This window comes from Scomber japonicus, chromosome 9, assembly GCF_027409825.1.
Source record: "Scomber japonicus isolate fScoJap1 chromosome 9, fScoJap1.pri, whole genome shotgun sequence".
Taxonomy (NCBI): domain Eukaryota; kingdom Metazoa; phylum Chordata; class Actinopteri; order Scombriformes; family Scombridae; genus Scomber; species Scomber japonicus.
The window spans coordinates 32559482-32581375 of NC_070586.1; the positions used below are offsets into that span (position 1 = coordinate 32559482).

Below are 21894 nucleotides of genomic sequence, written 5' to 3' on the forward strand. Positions count from 1 at the left end.
GAGGTGTTGCTGTTGGCGTTATTTCTTTCTTCTTCATTAAGAGCTCCTAAAAAAAGAAAAACACCATCATTTAGATTTAATTTTCAAAGCTCTCAGTCATCTGAAATAAGTTGTTAGAATGTAAAAGATGAGCTGAGACATCGTACCTGAAGGTGGAGGTTTTGCTCCACCGGACGTTGGATCTCCTCTGTCCTCTCTGCCTCCTTCTGGATCCACGTCTGGTTTGTGGTCTGCAACGTTTCCTCCAGCTCTTTCTTCTCTTCGTCCCACTGCCGCCCCCTCCTCTCCCAGGTCTCAGTAAGTACAGAGAGCTCCTTTCTGGATGTCTCCACCGTCTCAGAAAGCTCCTTCTGGAAAGTCTTTTTCTCAGAGAGCTGCCTTCTCAAGTCCTGTTCTCTATCTGTCTCATTTGCAGAGGCTGCTGTCCTCTCTACTTCCTCCTCCAGAACATGGACCCTCTGCTGAAGAGAGATGATCACTTCATCTCTCTTTTTTATCTCCTCCTGGGCCCTCTGGCGTTGTTTCTTCAGCTCCCTCTGAAAGAGGATTTTGGACAAATCATGTTTCTCCTTCAGAGAGGAGAGTTGATGATTCAGAGAGCTGATCTCTTCTGATTGTCCAACCATGTGGTTTGACCTGTTGAGGTCTGTCTCAGTGTTGGACAGCTTCCTCTCCAGCATCTTCTTGTCATTAAGGAGCTGCTGTCGCTCACTTGCCCAGGTATGTCTCTCCTTCAAGACCATGAGCTTTGTAATTGACTTCATCTTCTCCTCCATCTCCTTCATCTCACCCTCCATGCGTCTCCTCATGTCCTCCATCCCTCTATGATAGTCCTGTGCAACATAAACAGAGCGTGATTTATATGAACTTGTATTAATTAAATAAAATGTTTATTTGATATGAATTACTGTGAGGTCACACACACCTTGTAGTCTGCATGAATGAGTTCAAATGATACTTCATGGTGTGAAATAGAGTTACATCAGGGTTCAGTGTGAACTGTCAGCTGAGGCTGTTGGTCTTGAGCTCTGTGGACAAAGCAGACTGTGGTTTTTGAACTTTTCTCTCTGAAGATTGAGGATATTCATTCAAAGATACACTCCACTGTCCCATTTCTGTGGGACTTACAACCAAATGGCTTTTTCTTAATTATTTTATCTGTTACTTATTTGCTCTACTTATATATGTTACTTTTATCCATTATTTTATACTTTTGTAAAACTGTTTAATGTGTTATATTATTTGTTGACTGCAATTTAGTATTGGATAGTTCTCCTGCTTTATTATATTAGTCCTAGTTTATTAAGCACGTTATAACAGTAGTTTTGAATTGTGCCATGCATTTAAAAGCAAACTAGTCGAAAGCGCGTTGTTTGTCCCAGCACGCTTTCCGTACTTACAACCAGTGTTGTGTGTGGTCCGTGCGCATTTAATATTGGTTCACGACCTTCTTTAGAGTTTGTACATAAATATAAGTTTCGCCACGCAGTGATAATGTTTTATTGAACTCTTAAATATATTATAATGATGTATTGTGAGCAATAATGGGGAATACACAGAGTTACATAGTCGCGTCGCTCTCTGTCAGTTCTGTGTGTTTAGTTTATGTTTATTTTTACTCTTCTCATCGGTTGTTAAAAACTAATGTCCTCACCAGCGACACACTTCCAAGTTCCGGTTATCTTTTTATTAAACATGTGACCAAGGCTCTGAGTCGCAGAACAGGCTGTTTGTACTCAACTAACAAACAGAGTGAAGTTATTTACACGGTCCTCAACTGCAGGTGAGCAGGAAGACATAATGTGGGTTTGTCTGTTTTACTATGGTTGAATGTCTGAGCTCCACTGTGCACAGTAATGGATGTAGAGTTTACGAAGTTGATCTCAAATACGTCATAAACATAAAGTGGACACTTTCTCTGAGCTCCTTGATAATGTGATTTTATGGGTGCTGTTACAAACATCATTAGTGACATCATAACTAATTTTGAAGCCAATCCTGCTCCAATATTCAATTTACACAAGTGTGATGTAGAAATGTGAAGTATCTTGTGCACAAACACCAAAAATAGACTTTACAGTGAAGCAGGAGACAGCTTAAGTCCAGCTGTTAAACTTCTGAAATGAACAATATCTTCATATTTATAGATTCTGGATTTTTAATGGCTTAAAGCAAACCATGAGTAATCACACTTCTTCATCTCTGGCACTGACTTTATATACTAATTGGCTTTTTTTATGCATCTTTCTTATGTTACTTGTTGTCTATTGTGGATTGTATTGTATTATAGTACTTGCTGATGCACTGTATTGAGACATTAGGTCACATAGATATAATATCCTGTCCATTGACTGCAGATGAAAATTAGATGATCTAATTTATGGTACATTTACATTGATGTGGACACTGAAAAGCTGATTACTGTGCACTGTTCCTGGCTGGTAGGTAGGTTAATTAATAAATACATGAGTAAGAGAGAAGGACTTTAACAAGATAACTGAACCTTTTTTGTGGAAAACCCTTATCAGACACACATTATTACTCAGAGACTGACATACACTTCTTAAACCAGAAATCTTTTTAATTGTCTTAATGATACTGTTTTTTACTATATAATTTGTATTGCTTGTGTACTTATAATTTACTGTTCTTTATTCTTTTTATTGATGCTATTTTTCTATTTTTACTATCCACTTAATGCTGCAATACTGTAAATTTCCCCACTGTGGGACTAATAAAGGAATATCTTATTTTAAGTTAGGTGATAGTCATCCACATTTTCAGCCTCAGTGTATGTGTCTCTCTAAAAGGCTGGAGACTCCCTTGTTGAGGAGGTTCTGCAGTGCTGGAGGGTATGGTTGGGATTATCCAGACAGTGAATACAGAGACATCCCGCTGTGTTTCCCAGAGTTCCTCTGCCACAGACTGCTGCGTATTCTCCTGACAGATCATAACTTCAGGCTGAGCCCAGCAGGTAAGAAACCACTCATCAGATCTCTTTCATCACATACTTTTTATTTTTTAAGTGATCACTCCAGTGTGTATTTGTGCAGATGTCTCACACACCTTGAGTTCACTCCTGATCTCCCAAATCCACAATTTCATCACATTGAAAAATCAGAGGTGTTGATCTTTCAGTGACTGTTTTTACTTTATCAGGTCTGATTCGTGTGCGCCAGAGTTTGAAAACCCATCAGCCAGTGGATGAGCTGAAGAAGGGTGCATTCACTCTGCAGGCTCGAGTCCTGGTGTACAGGAAGGTTGCAGCTGGGGTAGAGGTGGACATCTGTCTGTCTGCCATATCACGTTCTGGAAATCCAGTGTGGGAAAGCGTCTTGACGTTCCTCTCTCAAAACAAACTTCACAAAGCCAGCAGATGTTCACAGCCGGTGACAGAGAATGAGAGTGAGTGTGTTTACAGAGATTTCTTCTTAGAATGCATTCAGCTTCTGTTCACCACGGACAACAAGAAAGGCTCTCACAGAACACACAACATACTGAACATGAGTGCACAGCAAAAGTTTTCGTATTCAGGTCATGCTTCCTTGTTTTGACAGGTCAAATAGATGAGCCTGTGCCAGAAAATATGAAGCAGGTAGAGCTGAGAGTTCCCTGGAGAACCAGCCTGCAGTGTGTTTGGTCCTTCTCAGACTATCCGCTCCTCTTCCTACCAGCCAGGCTGTTTGGCTGCAGATTACAGACAGCACCAAGTATCTGGATGCTGTCTGTGTGTTTGGCTGAAATTGAAAAGCACAAAGGTAGGTACTGTAGAAGCCTTTTTTTGTTTTTGTTAAAGAACTGCAAGGCAAACTGAGACACCTTGTAGTTCTTTAACAGGTACACAAATGTATCAAGGTCATTGTAGTTGGTGTTCTAATGCCACCTATAGGTACTTCAGGACCTGTGTGTTTTCTGCTGCAATGAAGTCTGTAGTCACATAGTTAAATTGTTGTCAGGACTTGTCATTATTCTGTCATGTCATCAGGGGTTGGAGTCATCACAGCACCAGTCAACATCACCGTCCAGTTTAAGGAGCCTCTGTTGATACCAGGCAAAGTAACAATCAAGTTTTGGGAGATGATCACAAACGAGGGACATCCACCTTCCCGAGCCCTCAACTTCCACATGCAGCAGCACAGAAGCAGCACATCTTACATAGCGGGAGTTATTTCTAGATCCTGATTAACACTGAAGGACACATTAAAATCCTGATATTGTACATTTTCAGTTTAGTTTAGTTTCTATGTTGGCAGCACATTTTATGATCATAAAATATTGTTCTGTTAATGTCATGTATGTTTATTTCACATTTGACAAACTGAAGTCATATGAATGCTTGAAGATGAAGATGTTTTCTTTATTGAGTGCAACTAATTCAGTACCTATAATAATGGTAGAATATTCTTCTATCATAAGTATTAGCATTTTTGTACCCGCAGCTAACCACCAAAACACACTTTTTTAATTCCAATGTTTACTAGCTATTCCTCTACTTTGTCTGTTAGTTGTTTGATGCTGCCCAGGTAGTGTACACTGACTTTTTTAGGTTGTTTTTTTTTTTTTTTAGCTCAGAATGGTGCTGATGAGAGCAATGAGACTGAATGGAACAATAACCGAAACAATGAGCTAAAAGATGTTAAAATGTTGCATATAGCTGAGGGGAACTTAAGCGTCAGGTGATCATTTTCTGCTTTGGTTTCCTCCTTTTGATTATAACCACATCATGTATATTAAGTGTCACCAGCAGGATTTTGCCCTGTAGGTTTCATAGATCTTACTCTACATGAGTACTTTGTCAGATGCCATGTCTACCAGTCGAGTGAATGCAGAAATCATCCCTGCAGGGAGTGAAGACTTTTCAATTATTGATCCCTCGTATAATGCTGTTTGCAGCTTTCATGTATGTCAAAGTGTGTCCTCCTGTATTATTTATCAGAACACATTCAGTGCATAGGACTGAGAGAAGTGGCTTTTCATGCATCCCTGCACTGCTGCAACACCTCATAGAGGAATCAAGGAAATGGTTTCTAGTATGATTTCTTGTGTTTTTGTGAAGGGAAGAAAAGACTGTGGTTTTCTGAGATGCCTTTTACTGACAACAATGGACTATTTTAATATTCATCATACAAAGACAATATGAGGTTTACTCAAGATAGTTGAATCCCTTTTCTTTAAAATTATATAAACTTACTATTTAAAAATATCCTATTTCAACATTTTGTTCAGTCTTAAGTCTTAAGTTAAAAGAGAAGATAGCACCATGTCTGTAAAATACATATTAAGCTATAGCAAGGAGTAATTAGCACAATTAGCTTGAACTGGAAACAGCTAGCCTGGCTCTGTTAAAAAAAATCACCTACTAGCACCAAAGGTAATTAACGTGTTCTATATCAATTAGACAACTTAAGAAGTGCTTGTTAGCTGATTTAATTATCTTTGAACAGTCAAGCTAACCTTAGCTGTTTCCCCCTGTTTCTAGTCTGTATGCTAATCTAAGCTAACTGGCTAGGATAGCTTCATATTTGCTTTACAGACAGTAAAGTATACATTTTTTTCTCAAATAACTCTGCAAGAAGGTGAATAAATATGTTCCCAAAATGTTAAACTGTTCCTTTAATGAAGTAAAAACGTTTTTGTTTTTTTGTTTGTTTGTTTTTTGGTAATAAGCATTAATTTCATACTGCTAATATGTCCCCACTTAAATCACCTCTTCAAAAGTATGTGTTTCTTGGTATGTTACCTTTTTGTTATATTGCCTTTTATTCTGACTTATTGAGAACAGTTATCCAAAAAAAAGGTGAATATCTGATTTTATGTTCTGTATAAACTGTTTTTTGTTTAGTTTTTTCAAGATTTATATATGTGCAGCTATGAATAAGAGCATCGTTCTGCTTGAAAATAACACAATTTCAGCAGTAACATAAAAAGAAACAACATTAGTGCCGGTGTGATTGCAGTCAGAGCAGCATCTTGTGACTGCCTGTGTGGAGTTGTAGTTTGTAAGATGAGGGGAGGAGGGTGTGTGCAGGGAGTCTCTGTTTATAGATGTCCTGGCGGAGGAGAAGAAGACCGTTTCATCAGCTGTGCTGCAGATCAGAGAGGAGCACACTCAGTCGTCCCACCTCTGCCATGTGATTCTCATTACTGAAACTTCTGGGGAAGGATTCAACTGTGGAAGGCTTAAGGTAAAAGCATTTTTTAAGTATTTTGACTGTCTTGTACTGCATGGTATAATCCTGTATATCTTTTTCTTTTATCAGTTGTATGGTTGAAATATAACGATGTGTACAACAGCTGTGTTGTGGATAGATAACTGCTGTACAAAGGCTGGTGTCACACTCAGTTAATTGTATTTCTTGCTAAAAGAAACATCGCAAAATGTAAAAGGGCTTTATAAAGTCTCTGTCACTCAACTAATGAACAGTTACATTAAATGCTTCAAATTATGGTTGGTAATAAAAGCATTCATCCTATATGATACATCTATGGTGGTCATTTGGGAACACAGAAAAAGATATTTAAGATATTACAGTTGGATGATAGAAATGCTAATGTAAATAGATCCCTGCTCTGAGGATTTAATTGTCATTGATAAATTGTTTATGTTAAATAGAGTCATTTTCATGCCAGTATAACTTCACACTGTCACATTAAAGCTGTTTCAGGCTTTTCTGAGACAAAAAAACAGCCACCTAGCCCAAAGTGCTAATGCAATGAGTGTGTTTAAATCATATCTATTTTTAATCTATTGTTGCTCAGTCACAACCACAAGCCGGAGAACATGTACATTGCCGTTATTATTCATTTATAGAGTCCCAATTCTGTCATGCATACGAGTCAGTCAAGTGTAAGAAGGTCAATCTGTTAAGCTCCTTTTAGAAGGGCGTTACATTTAGCATCTGGAACCGTACAATGGAAAAACTGCACTTACAGCAAATATCTCATTTATCTGTATGTAATGTAGCCGTTAAATGTATTCCTATTTAGAAGTCATTACACAGAGCTAAATTTAAACACAAGCTCCTCAGAGATGATACATTCTGGTCCAGCAGGTCTCGCCAATGACAGATTTGTACAGTATGTACCTTTAAAACATCTGACAGTCAAAACTGTGTTCTGAAGTCACTCAGTGATGCCTTTGTACACTTCATCTGAAATGTTTCTGTGCCAAGAAAGGAAGAGTGTGCGTATGTGTGTGTATTTTAGACAGATGAAACACACACACACACACACACACACACACACATACACACACACTCTCTCTCCTTCCTTAGAGCACTTTAGAGGAATTCAGCTGTCTCCTTCCTCAAAGTGCCGATCCTCAGGGAATTTAAGTTATTTTTTGCTTCTTTTAAAAGTACCAGTTTCGTTTATTTATTCAGGGAGGCCAATACTAAATGACAGTTTGTTCTTTCTTGCCAGTCCACTGTTGTTCATGAAACAAGTCCAGAGCACTTCCTATTACCTGCCCCAGTTACTCTGTTAGTCAGAGATGTGAAGAATAGTACTACTACATAATGGTAGTATGCAGTTTGTAGTGGTCAGTTAACAATATACAGACATGGAAAATGAAAAGAAAAACCTGAATAAATGACAGACAACAAACAACAAATGCACATACATCCATTCTCTGTATATTTTATGTAGTGTGGGTAAACACATTAGAATGAAATATCTTGTAAATATAAATTATGTTCACAGACATTCTCATAGTCTTCTTAAAGTGTGCTACATCAAAGCAGGTAGGTGTCCTGTTCATTGAAAGCAATACAACAAATATGAAAATAAAATAGTATATATTCAGTTATAATAATTTTTCATTCCAAAGATTACATTATTTTCCATTCAAGTCTCATACTAATTACTAACTATTGGTGTTCAGACAGTGGACTCAGTATATCACTGTAGAGACAGTAAGTGTGTCAAATAAAGGTGCATTTACTAGTTTTTTTCCAGAGCCTTCAACCGAATCTGATATTTTTCAATGTCAAGACTGATCTTTGACGCTCAGTTCTTTTGCTTTGTTTGAATGCAGTCAAGAGAAATACATGACGAAGCAAGGACAAGGAGACGGTGCCGGCATCCCCCTCTCCTCCCCAACAGGGGGCACCAGTGTGCAGGTTTACCATGACTACCAGAAGGTGGCTTTTAAGATGTATCCTGGGAATGGCCACGCCATAGACAACAGCTCCTACACCAGGAGAGACCAGGTCACCAACCATGATGGCACAGGCAGGATGTCGTCTGTGCCAGACTTCATCTCCAGCAGTCCAGACCAGAGGTACAGCACGAAAGAGCAGCAGAGGAACTCCATGTGGATGACGGATTCCAGCAGCCAGGCATATTCAGGGCCAGAGGACAACTCCACAGACCCACATGAGACCCTAACAGAGACTTCAACCCTGACCTTTGTGGACAGCCACACAGAGAACCATAGCCTCCATGGGGTGGGGATGGTTTACCTCAAGGAGTTTGTGCTGATAGATGATGATGATGATGGAGATATGTCATTAAGAGAGAAAACGGTCACAGATTTGTCTGTCATGGATGGAAAAGCTGCTGAGCTGGTGTGTGGGAGGCTGTTGTCCACCTCCAGCGGTTCAATGTCAGAGTGTAAGGATGAATCTCCGGCTCCTGAGGTGCCTCCACCTGAAGAAAGCGAGCCTTCACCCAAAAAGCAGCCCTGCTGTTTCTGCATCCTTTTATGACCCATCAGGAGTTGAAAGGTCACAGATTTAAACCATGCAGCACCGACTGTGTCCAAGAACAGGACTGTGAAGCCTCTGTGCTCTGAGAACTCTGGTGCAACATGTACTGGACTTACATTTATAGCAATAATAACATAAGGTACAACTGTCATTTTGTTTTATAATGCACCTTTTTTCCCCATTCTTTTTTAATTTTTCAGAGCCATCATTAGATATCAACAACCAGCAAAACTACTTTGTTCATCTCAAAGTGTGTTCATGTAATTATGAAACATATGCTGACAGGTGTGGTGCTATCTGTTTGATTTACATGTACAGAATGTGGCTGTGTGAAGATAATCCATTTCAAGATTAACAGACATACCTCTATACTCTATTATATAGATACTGTATTGTATTAAGTTTTGATACTAAAGAAATGCATGTTCCCCTATCATTTGATCTGAATGACAGACTTTGTGATAAATCCACATAAGGTCGAGAGAGATCGAGTGCTAACCTCAAATAAAGGAAACTTCGATAACCACATTTTGTGTCAAGTTAGTTTCTCTTTGTACACCATCTGTTCTGAGATGTGGGATTATATTCTTACATTACCACTACTTCAAATTCTATTACTGTACTGCCCCACAGTGATCTATGGGACATAAAGTGCAGTAATGGATTGATCAACTTTAACTTTGGTTAAAAGAAATCTCAAAAGCAACTCTCATCTTTATAATAAGAAAAGAAGTCTGGTTCTAGTCAGGTTAGGGTCCACAGTAAATACCCTTTAATCCAGGCGTGCATTTGGAGTTTTTGGGAGCTGACTAATCAGTCCAGCCCAGCAGGCTCTGATGTGAGTTGGTGGCTCACTGCTTTGAGTGACAGAGAGACCCCAGTTAGGACCCTGCTGGGCAGAGAGATAGCAGCTCACCAGACTTATCTCCCCCTCCCACAGCTCGCCAAGTGACACCCCCCCACAGCACCCACTACAAACCCCGTGGTGTGACAGGAAGGGATGTGGGTTCCAGTGACTTAAAACAAAAGTTAATGTCTACACTGTGAAGCAATTTCAAGACTTTTGACACTTTTTGAGTTACGTGCATGAAGGTTACACTCTTTACTAAAATCCACTGGCAAACAGGTAAGCCTACTTTAATATTCATTCAGTTTTTGGTCTCTATGGCAGTGGCAGTTGGCATTGAATTATAGCCTATTGATGACAATTGTTTGTATAAAAGTACATCATTCTCTACACACATTGCAACTATGAAGTTAATTTGGTCCTAAAAGACACACTGGTGTATTAAAACGTCACACTGTTTGTAACAGGGTTTCCAACTGGTTCATTAGGCCAAAAATAGCGTTATCAGCCACCGCAGCATGATTGTGCAGCTCGACAGAGTGAGCACAAGCGTATCATCAACACATATGCAGCGTAACTGAACGTGTCACAGAATGACAGATGAAACCACAAACAAACACCAACTGCATGAAGACCATTGAGAAAAGGGAGTTATTCCTTTGGGTGTCCTCAGTTTACCCATTCACAGCCTTGTCTGAATTCTGGTTATCAAATGCACTCGGTGTCATCATGATCCACACAAGACGGAAGTAAAAAAAAAAAAAGAGGGAATGATGAAGTGAAGAGTACAGCAGGGAGAAACTCAAGAAAGGATGGAGAAGAGAAACAGAGCTATAGTCGTGGTTTTTCTGCTCTGCGTCATTGCAGGTGAGAATAATGAAACAATTTTGGTGATAATTGATCAGAATGTATTTTTTAAAGCATGTATATTAATATTGTACAAAAGCTACACTACAGAATTAGCACAGTTCTGCTACATTAAAAGAAATACTATCTCCATGTTCTTTGGTCATTGTCAGACATGCCAGCAGCAGGGCAAACTCTGGACGTGTGTGCCTCCTGCCACGCTAACGCCACATGTGATGAAAAACTTGATGGCTCTGGCAAAGTTTGTAACTGCAAGTATGGCTTTGTTGGAAACGGAAGAAACTTCTGTCAAGGTAAGAAAAACTCAGGTCAGGTCACTAGGTCAATTATAACTCTGGAAATCCTCTCATTCATTGAAACTCTAATTCATATTTTATACCTGTACATTCACTATTTAAATCCATTCTCTTTTATCCTGCAGTGTAATTCTTTTTTTCTCTTCCAGATAAAGATGAGTGTCAGATAGGATCCAATAATATCTGTGGGCAGCACACCACCTGCCACAACACATACGGCAGCTTCTACTGTACATGTCTGACTGGATACCACCCCTCAAACAACATGGCCATCTTCATCCCAAATGATGGAACCCACTGCCAGGGTGAGTTTAGACTGGAGCCAGAAAAGTGTATCCCAATAACTGTGAGGTATCTTTGTGAAGTCCTTTGAAAACATTACATGTGAAACCATATTATCTTTAACCCAAAATCAAAGGTAAAGACAGATATTTTGTATGAAGTGTTAATAGTAATGTCTGTGTAAGAGAATATGCCACACCCAACTGAAATTAAAGTCTACAGTAAAACAAGCTGTACAAACTGGGTGACATTACCGTGCTGTGCTGATGTCACATACTAATTTCCCATTGGTTCTGCAGACGTTAACGAGTGCAGGATCACAGGGATGTGCGGAGAGGGAGGTCAGTGCAGAAATCTGGAGGGCAGTTTTGACTGCAGCTGCCAGCTGGGATACCGAGTCCACGATGGATCAGAGCCCTTTCACCCTGACAGGGACAAGGCTTCCTGCAAAGGTAAACGTGTATTAATTCATTCATAGGAAAGCAGAGTTGTGATGCTTTATTGCTATTATAAGTCAAAATATCTGCTGTGGAAAAGCTCAATCAGCTGTTGGATGGAGTTTACAACACCCTATGTTATCGGTGTTTGCAGTTTTATTATCTGGCTAGTATGACATCATGAATGAAAAAGCAGTGGAGATGTTGTGGTCAGCAGGAGAAAAGCTGGATCTAAATGACTGTTTCATGATCTTACCCAACTCAGTGGTGGATTGTGGGCAGCCGGCCTCTCCTGAGGACACAGTTCTGCTGTCAAAAACTGGGACCACATACGGCAGTGTGGCCAAGTTTGAATGTGATGAAGGCTTCCTGTGGAGGAGAGGGGACAATACCTCTGTGTGTGGTGCTGATGGACTGTGGAGAGGACCAACCATGGTCTGTGAAGGTAAGAAAACACAAGCAAATAACAAATCTACCTCTCTACCTTCCCTTTTTCCAAAATGTTAGTAGAAATGTGTGCTTGTGTGATTGTTTGGCTTATTCAGTTAAGCCCTCAAGTCCAAAACTGTTGAAAATGTTGAGAACCATTGTTTTCTTCGTCAGTTTTTCTATTATTTTTCTCTTACAAATGTATTACGTCTTTGTGTATGTAAAGTATGTGTGGCTGTGTATGTTTCATAGCAGCAGATAATTTGTGTTTTCTTGTTCAGTCTTATTTTGTTTCACTAATTTATTCACTAATAATATGTATATAGTATAACATGGAATACAACAGGCTTTGGCATCTATACATGATGTGGGAACACCAAGAAATGGCAAAAACATTCAATTATATCTACAATCTAATAAGTAGTAATATATAACATATCATTCATTCCTTTCTAGTGACGGTTTATATTTTCTATGTATGCCAGGATTAATTGTAGTATAACTTAGGTAATAGTGGGGCAGATAACTGTAATAATCGTTCACTTCTGGAAACAAGCACCAAAATTGGCACACATACTCCTTGGGGATTGCTCTTTTGATAAAACCCGTTAGCCACCTAAAATTTATACATGGCGGCCATTTTTCAAGATGGCCGCCATTGAATATACAGTAATATGGCATTTCGGAATACAATCGCAAAGACTTGTCCTATTTGAATGATCTTGGTGTCAAATATTACATTTTTCACTATGTAGAATCCAAATTTGGACCCATGGACTTACTCACTGGCTTCCTTGTACCATATATCAGTCCTGGAATCCTAATATTTAGCTAAATTCGAGGTTCATGTTACGTCTGACTCGCCTAAAATGCATGGTAGTGGATATCATAGTAGTGTTAGAGGTTTAGTAGCATCTTCCTGTACTAGGTTTCCACACTGGACATGTCACAATGCAGTGTGTGTGTACCATTTATCAGTGCTGTCTAGTAAGCTGTCACCCTGCGTCTCACACCGTGCCCTCACTTTGACCTAGTTTCAGCTTTCAGACTAGATGGCCGGTAAACATCAAACACAATGTCTGTTCTCTTGTACTTGTTAGAGTATGCTTGTATTGTAGGAAGGACATCGAGCATTGCGTACTCTTCAAACGTCTTTGAACTCCGTGGGGGCAGACTGTTCACTAACGCAGCACCATCAATGATGATGGTGTCGGCGTATGGCTCTGTCTCAGGGATGGTAACTTGGCTCTCAAGAATGGTAGTGAGGTGGGATTTCAGACAGGTGTGGAGCTTTCCACCATCACTGAGGGCAGCAGGATGTGACTGGTTCTCATGACGGAAGAACTCCTTCAAGTCACACTCTCTGCTCTGGCATGATATGAACAGCTTGGAGAACAGCTGACAGTCTTCCTTCAGCACTTTTTGCTTTGAAGAGTCAGCAGTGGCTGGTACCTGTCGGAAGAAGTTAACCCTATTCTTCTTGATTGGTTCATAGAAGGTGGATTGTTCCTCCCCTTCCAGTCCCTTCATAAACTCCTGGAAACGGACCTTGCCTTTCTCAAGGTGTGTGCCAATCAACTCAGCGTTAGTGGGGTGAGCAATATCCCTTGTATCAAGTGAAAGCAAGTCCTGACTCTCCTCCTGGAAGGGATTGCCCATATCTCTCATGGCTTGTGAGAGCTTTTCTACTTTCTCAATGAATACTCTTTGTGCTCGTTCTGTCTCCTCATGGTGGCCGGTATGTTCAGTACCCTCTTTGGTCCCACATGCTGCCTCATACTGTGCAACCAAGTGGCTGACTTCAGGACCAGCTATCATCCATCTTCTCAGTGCTGATGGGTCTTCAGTCACGCCGATTGCACCCCCGTCTGCCTTGATGACAGCATTGGCCTGTTCGTGAGCTTGGTCAATAGCCATTGCTGAGAACTGTCGGCTCGATTTGTGTACAACAAAGTTTCCACTCTGGAACTCCTGAGCCAGCTGAGGATGCTTCTGTCCCAGGGTCATCATGTCTCTGTAGTGGATTGGAAGCCACCGTGCATAGTTTACATTGTTGTTTGCAAAGAAGTACGGTATCAGCTCAGCCAGTGACTGACAGTACAAGAAGAAGTTGGCTTCCCTGAATGATCTGATCAACAAGAGGATCACCAGTTCCATTGACAGCACCATATACCAGAAATGAAACTGGGGACTTTGCAGTTTGCGCTGCTCACACCAAGCTTCGAAGCTAGGTACCTCTTCGGATTGTTCATCTGTCTCTTTCAAGTAGTCCGCGTGGGCTTCCTTCAGAAGCTTGTACAGACTGCATGCTGTTATCTGGTGCATCTGTCGTGTCCTAGTGATGTTTGAAGCTGTCAGAAATGAATCTGCTGTCCCAGGAGATGCTATCCCTGCCTCCAAGAGGGCTCCTGTCCAACCACTGCCCTGGAGTAGACTTCCAATGGACCTCAGTGCTGCCATTTCAATATGCAAGCCTCCGAACATTATGACGAACTTGTCCTCACCATATCATTTTAAATCCTGTGTGTATGGATAGTACAGTTGAGAGAGACAGGAAACAGGGGGCAGAGAGAGGGTGAATAACATGCAATAAATGGCACCCGACATGGGATTTGAACCGGGGCCGACTACAGCGAGGACTGTGCCTCTGTACATGGGGTGCCTGCTCTAACCACTACACCACACAACACCCCAGGAAGATGCTACACATACTAAACCTCTAACACTACTATGATATCCACTACCATGCATTTTAGGCGAGTCAGACGTAACATGAACCTCGAATTTAGCTAAATATTAGGATTCCAGGACTGATATATGGTACAAGGAAGCCAGTGAGTAAGTCCATGGGTCCGAATTTGGATTCTACATAGTGAAAAATGTAATATTTGACACCAAGATCATTCAAATAGGACAAGTCTTTGCGATTGTATTCCGAAATGCCATATTACTGTATATTCAATGGCGGCCATCTTGAAAAATGGCCGCCATGTATAAATTTTAGGTGGCTAATGGGTTTTATCAAAAGAGCAATCCCCAAGGAGTATGTGTGCCAATTTTGGTGCTTGTTTCCAGAAGTGAACGATTCCTCCTGTAATTTGCAGTTATCTGCCCCACTATAAAGATTGATTGAACATGCCATTGGTTGAGTTATGTTTGATTCAAAGGATTTCTTTAATCAAAGCTATGATGAGAGTAAATTTAGGTCAGAAGAACATTTTCAATGTTAATAATTTGAACAAATTTTTGTCAAGCTGCAATGATGCAGTGAGCACATCAGTAGACATCAGTGCCATGAAAATAAAGAGTGCACACAAACATGATGTTTTGTATTTTATGACATAATTATTTTCTCACTGATTTTATTGACAGTACATGTATTTAAACATTCTCTGAGTTTTTAACAGAGGATAATGGATCATGAAACCAACATCATGATTGGGGATTTTCCAGTGAAAACAGTTTGATGTAACTGCTTTGGCTCTCAGGGGTTTACTGTGGCTCTCCCCCTGACCTTCCTCACTCACGCATGCTGTGGGATAAGAGAACAATGATGGGCACTAAGGTGGTTTATCAGTGTGACTCTGGATATCATAACGTTGGAAAGGGAAATGTGTCTGTCTGTACTGCTGCTGGAAAATGGGAGAGAGCTGTGCTCTGCCAAGGTACAGTCACTGTCTTATCAGATGGTATCAGATGTTTTCTGGTTTGTGAACAGAGTGAACTGATCTGAATCGTGCTGTTATGATACATGTTGTTCCCTGTAGAGATCTTGTGTGGAAGCCCTCCTTTAATTGAGTCCACAGAGCTGGTGTGGAACGGTAACAAAGCCCCTGGCAGCACTGTGCTGTATTTCTGTAAAAAGGGCTTTTATAGCAAAGGAGGACACAATGTATCTACTTGTAATGAAAAGGGGCAGTGGACACGCCCAACTCTCTCTTGCCAAGGTAATCCAAAATGTCCATGAAACACTGACATCTCTTTCCAATTGTTTAAAAAAAAGACTGAATGTCATGTCTAGGTATCTTATTAAAAACAGGGCAAGTTATTATTTTTTATTTTAAAGGTATGCACACAGGTGGTTTCACTTCTGGCTAATTAGTGCTTCACTAATCAATCAAAAAGGAATGAAATCACCTGTGTGTGTACTGTAGCATACAGTAGGTGAACATAACTACCACTTGTGTTAAATACTTTCATTGGAATAAGACTTTTTTTTAATGTAAATCTTTTTAATTATTCTTTTTCTTCAACTTTGTATAACTCCTCCATGTGTGCCATTTACTATTCCAGAGATATTATGTGGGGACCCTCCTATACTGCCCCACGCTGGGCAAAAGTGGAATGGCAGCTCCACTCCTGGAAGCACAGTGACTTACTACTGTAAAATAGGATTTTATCAAAATGAAGGAAATAATACTGCGTCACTGTGCACAATTAAAGGTTACTGGACAGAGCCACATATCTCATGCAAAGGTAACAACAACAATGCTGTGGTTAGTATTTGAAAAATTCCAAAAATGTTGTTACCCAGTAAAAAAGATTGTGACTCATCTCTGTAGAAGTGGACTGTGGTACGCCTCCTGACATCTCTCATTCAGTCCTGCTGTGGGATCAAATCTCCAAAATGGGCTCTCAGGTTGTTTATCAGTGTAACTCTGGATATCGCAGTGTGGGAGAGAGAAATGTGTCACTTTGTACTGCCACTGGAGAATGGGATAAGGCCTCTATACTCTGTGAAGGTGATGATGCTATCACTAAATGTGTGAATAATGCCTAAAAACATGTAATTAGTCTGTTTTCACTTCTCAACATTTCAACATTCTAGCTACATGTGATCTGTGATGACCTGCTGTCTTTTTGTTATAGAAATAGATTGTCAGGAGCCTGTTTTAAAGCCACATGCTAAAACACTATGGGATGGCGTGTCACACCATGGCAGTGTGGTGTATTACCAATGTGAGGAAGGATATCACACAAGGAGCCTGAGAAACTACTCAGTATGTGGAGAGAATGGACTGTGGGAGGATACTGATCTGTTGTGTGAAGGTGCAACGTTTAATGCACTTAACTGATATTGATTCATGTGTTTAGTTTATATATAAATATGAAAAGATTAATAATACATGTATTTTATTTAGCTTTGCACATGTCTAGTTAGAATAAACCAAACACTGGTCTTAACTTAACACAGATATCAGCTCTCTTTCATTGTAATAAGAGTTTTGTTTTTGCATGAAACACACATACATGTACACATTTCACCTGAGGACTCTAAAGGTCAAAAGGCAGCCAGAAGAAGAGCCAAATATAATGAGAGTTTGATGCATCATCTTTGTTTCATATCCTGCAGCTCACCACTGGAATGTACTGCTTTGTTTTGCTCATGCTTCATGTCTGTGTGCAGAAATAAGCTGTGGTCCCCCACTAACCCTTCCCCATACTAACCTCCTGTGGGACCGCACCAGTAGACCCGGCAGTGTGGTGCTGTATGAGTGTATGGATGGATTTTACCAAGAGAGTGGGAATGGTAATTCAACATGTTTAACATCAGGAGAGTGGGCACAAGTATCAGTGAAATGCAAAGGTACAGTAACAAAAGTCTATACAATATGCCTTATGAAGAAAGACAGTATCTCCTTCTCTTTTATGTTTATCACACCACAGGCATTGGATGGGTTAAGTCGCTAAGGATAGCTGTGACTGCCCTCTGCCCAGCTTTAACTAGCTTGAGTGCACTTTAACACTGTTTTGTAATTCCTTGTTTTTGTTGTCAGTTGCTGGTCTTAGTCTAATTCAATGAAATATGTAGTTGCTGCACTTTGGTTTTATAGGTATGAAGGTATACATCTATTCAGGTTTATAAGAGTCAGTTATGTTCATGTATGCTGTTTCAGAATGTGCTTTACACACAGTCTACACACAGTTCTGTGGAGGGCAATGGGGACCCAATATATGTAATATACTTTAACTGTTCATATAAACCCTTACAATGCAATCATTACAGAGATTTGACCATTTACTCATGATGTTTTGCTTGTTATTTGTATCTTTTATGTATCAGTTTGCTATGGTAACAGTCTGTAGGATTGATATTTGTTGCATTCAACTAGTTAATCAATCAGTGCCATTGTTTTCCCAGCTAAATGTGGCCCAGCCCCCCTCCTCCCCAACTCAGAGGTGGTATGGCATAACAGAAGTGTAGTGATCCATCGCTGTGTGGATGGATATCACAGCTGGAGGGGTAGTAACGTCTCTCTGTGCAGCAGCTCTGGGGTTTGGCAGAAAGCTACGCTGAAATGTATAGGTGAGTAAGAACATATTTTATCATTAACACAATCTACAGGCAACAGATTTTCCTCTCTGGTAATCTGCTGCTGATGTTTAGAGGTCAGATTAAACAGCTAAATTACCCAGCTTTTTTTTCTTCTCATATCTCAACAGAAATCAAGCCACCTATCAATCACCTGATTGTTTCTAATGAAAAATGTTTACATTGGAGAGCAGAAAAGTATGAGGAGACTACAGAAGTTTATAAGGTAACAAGATTTCATCTACCATCTTTTATACTGCAGTTGCTAATTGTCTTCTTCCATCATTTTTACATATATACTAGCATAGAAAATGTTGCTTCAGGTAATTTATTAACCTAATTTTCTGGTTTTCCCCCCAACTGTCATGTATGGAGGCTGATCAATAACTTTATTGCCATTCTAAAACTGCAGCCCTGATGAATAACAAAATATCTGTTACCATCCCAGGTCACCTACATAGGATCCAGAGACTATCAGCGCTCCTTTCGTGACACCAGGAAGCGATTTCTGAACTCCAAATCTGACCAGGTGGAGGTCTGTCTCAACCTACTTCCTGTCACCAACTACACTATCTCCATCACTGCAGTGTCTGCCAGATTCACAGCCACCATCACCACCAACACCAGCTTAACAGGTATAAATAACTCTTTTACATGAACTCTATTCTCACAGAATGTTTTGTGTGGTCTTGTTTATACTGAACACACTTTAAATATAATCACATTCAACAGCACCTCCAGAACCAGTTGTCTACTACGAAGAGTTTGAGACTCCTGTACCAACGTTGATGTTACACAGAAAACCCAACACTCTGGACCCAATAAGGTAACCAGATGTCTTTGTTTGCTGTCACCTTTACATGGTAGGCTGTGGAAAATGGATGTGAATTGGGTGGACTAAAGAGACTAAAAGAGTACCCAGGAGTTGATGTTTTATAGTATGAGACAGAATGGTCCATGCATCAAAAAGAGCCACCAGTATTCCCACAGTGTGTATAATGGTTGGAGGAGAATCTGGATTCATGACTCAGCAAATGACTACCAGCATTTTGATTACTCGATTACTTTTGTGACCAATTTTTTTTAAATTTTATTTTCCAATTGGAAGCTACAACAGAAAGCAACCAGACAGTACACTCAGAAGCATAAATAATATAATTGATAAAGTATAGATGTACAATGTGATTGGAAACATATGATGATATTTGCCTGAAACCAAACAATCACAGCCACCACAAACCCTAAAAACAATTCCCACAATCCCATCCCATAGGTCCTCACCAATGTACATCAACACTAGCCATTAAATTATTTGAATTTATATTTATAGCTGGACAAATTCCAGTATCAGTATCAACCATCCAGCTTGAATGGCTCAAATAGTGATAGTCTCACCATGCTGATATTCATTATCACTGAAACACTAAGAGAAAAGTAACCATCAGAGGTTAGTTTGTGCCATGTTGCCTTTATGTTACGTTCATGTGTTAAAATGTCTTTATTTATGGATAATAAGCCATATAAATATTAGCCTGTTTTATAATTTGTCAATGATTATTAATCATCTTAAAGCTGGCATGTGCCTTTCTAATAAGCTTAAATATAAAATATTCAAATTCATTTTAATATCCTGGTTTAATTACTTATTGTCTGTGAAATAATAGGGTTGCCATACATCTTCCTATAAAAAGGGTGTTGCTATGGTTACAATAGCTCTTGAAGTTACATTGCATTGTTAAACTGAGGTTGAAATGTAACTGCAATGCATCTTTGTTTTGTGTTCTTCATTTTGCAGTGTGTACCAAGTGTTTGTGCTTCCTGTAGAGGGGATTATGGTGTTTAACTGTTCCTCACCCGTGGATCGTGGCCACTCAAGCAAACCCACCACAGAGTACATCACAGCTCTGATCCACGTCAGTCACATCGGCACAGAGATGAACTTCACTGTGGGGGATGGACTCTCCTATGGAAGCTTCTTTAATGCACCTCTGGAGAATGGCAGGAACTACTATATCATCTTACGAGTGGTCAGTCAGTGGAAAAAGGTGGGTTCAGTATAGAATAAAGACTTACTGGCTCAGTCACAGTGTGAGAGAAACTGCACCAGACTTGATTAAATGCTTTGTTTTTTTGTTTTTTTCTCCACAGGATTTAAAAAGTTCCTGTGTCGTGTGGGCTAAAGTAAGAGGTAATCAACACTACTATGTAAACTCTGTAATAAGTAGTAATCTCTTATTTATATCAGTTGAAGTTATACCAGAAGGCAACAGAAAGCATTTTAATATATTAAAATATTATTGTGTCTTTCCAGCCACATCCTATGTTCTGAAGGTTTCATCGCTGGCCGCCGCTGGAACAATAGGAGTTGTTGCCATGGTTGTTTTGGGTGGATACAGTTGCAGCTGGTATAAAAGATACACAATACAGTACACACTCTCATGATTTTATGTATCTATTTAAATGTAATATAGTGCAATCACGGCCTGCAAATTAAATATTGTATTTTATTTAGTTTATTTCCATAAATATTCGTTTTAGTGATAATAATCCAGTATATAGTTAAAGTATTATTGTAATTGAATAACATGTTTGCTCCCCCACTCCCCCCCCCCTTCTTTTTCAGGTTTTTCAAGAAAACATGACGATCTTTACTGCTGATGTTCTGTCATTTTATTTCTCACAATGATAAATGAAGTCTTGAATTTCTCGTTGTAATTTTGTACATTTTATAAATAATTATAATAAACCTTGACACTGTTGTTTATTGGAGGTGTGTTGCATGTTTGTAAGTGAGGTTTGTGTTAATGGCCTTATTATGCTCCACTATTCAAACATCACTAACAAAATAGCATATATGCAAACTTACTTTATCTCTTATTTCCTCTCTTGCTGCCTCTAGCTGCATTTTGCAGATCTCTTTGTATTGTTTTCTATTTCCTGTCTCTTATTGGTGTTCTGTGATCATAAAGTAACCCAGTGCTTATGGCCCTCTCCACAAGTGCAAGTTAATTCAAGTTAAAGGGTTGTAAACACATTTTGAGAAAAGAATACTCTGATGTCCTTTTAAGGCAGGGGTGTCCAAACTATTCCATGAAGGGCTGTGTGGCAGCAGGTTTTCATTCCAACCAAGCAGGATCACACCAGGCTTGACTCGTTTAAGTAAGACCCAGATATAGAAAAAAATGAGCAAAAATGTTTTTGTCCTCAGATATTGTGTTAGGAGGCCTCTGATGTAGCAATGAAAGAGTTTTCAAATTTTTTACATTTTAGTTTTTAGGGAAAAGTTGGACGTAGTTGGGAACAGCATTTCTGTATTTGTACTCACTTTGTCTGAACAGATAGAACATTTAAGCATTCATTTAAAGGGTTGATTGTTTACTTAGCCCCATAACAGTATATATCATGAGTAATGCTCACACAACATTCATAGTTTTATGAATAAGCAGTTATTAATGAAAATACTGGAACATTTATTTACAAAACTTTTTCTTTTTGCCACTTCTCTTAGCCATGTTCACTTTCAATGTGGTTTGAATGAAGGTTGTCTCAATCCCAGTCTATGTTGACTTGCAGTGATGGTATTATGCTCTCTACTTATCATACTAAAAGGAACACATGCATCCCCCCAGAGCACTTACAGCTTCACATTCAAGACCATTCACACCTGTCCCTGAACAATGCAACAGCCTCCCCCCACGAAAGTCCAGAACATTCA

General features: G+C 39.6%; 3 protein-coding genes across 3 annotated transcripts; all 3 read left to right on the forward strand.

The window, feature by feature from the left end:
- The first annotated feature begins 1544 nt into the window (after positions 1–1544).
- Positions 1545–4602, forward strand: si:ch211-12e13.1 (uncharacterized). The gene is made up of 5 exons (XM_053325587.1): positions 1545–1783; positions 2811–2974; positions 3160–3405; positions 3558–3758; positions 3986–4602. The coding sequence occupies exons 1-5, from the start codon at positions 1545–1547 to the stop codon at positions 4180–4182; spliced, it is 1047 nt and encodes a 348-aa protein (XP_053181562.1). The 3' UTR covers positions 4183–4602.
- A 610-nt stretch (positions 4603–5212) lies between these two features.
- si:ch211-12e13.12 (paralemmin-2) lies at positions 5213–8829 on the forward strand. Its single transcript, XM_053325772.1, has 2 exons — positions 5213–6185; positions 8036–8829. The coding sequence occupies exon 2, from the start codon at positions 8049–8051 to the stop codon at positions 8706–8708; it is 660 nt and encodes a 219-aa protein (XP_053181747.1). The 5' UTR covers positions 5213–6185; positions 8036–8048; the 3' UTR covers positions 8709–8829.
- Positions 8830–9759: 930 nt separating this feature from the next.
- susd1 (sushi domain containing 1) lies at positions 9760–20931 on the forward strand. Its single transcript, XM_053325640.1, has 19 exons — positions 9760–9834; positions 10023–10422; positions 10575–10715; positions 10868–11023; positions 11300–11452; positions 11703–11882; positions 15355–15531; positions 15634–15813; positions 16160–16342; positions 16429–16608; positions 16736–16915; positions 18009–18173; positions 18311–18405; positions 18628–18814; positions 18912–19005; positions 19975–20224; positions 20328–20367; positions 20491–20584; positions 20803–20931. Exons 2-19 carry the CDS (start codon positions 10368–10370, stop codon positions 20819–20821), a joined length of 2529 nt encoding a protein of 842 aa, XP_053181615.1. The 5' UTR covers positions 9760–9834; positions 10023–10367; the 3' UTR covers positions 20822–20931.
- Positions 20932–21894: the final 963 nt, after the last annotated feature.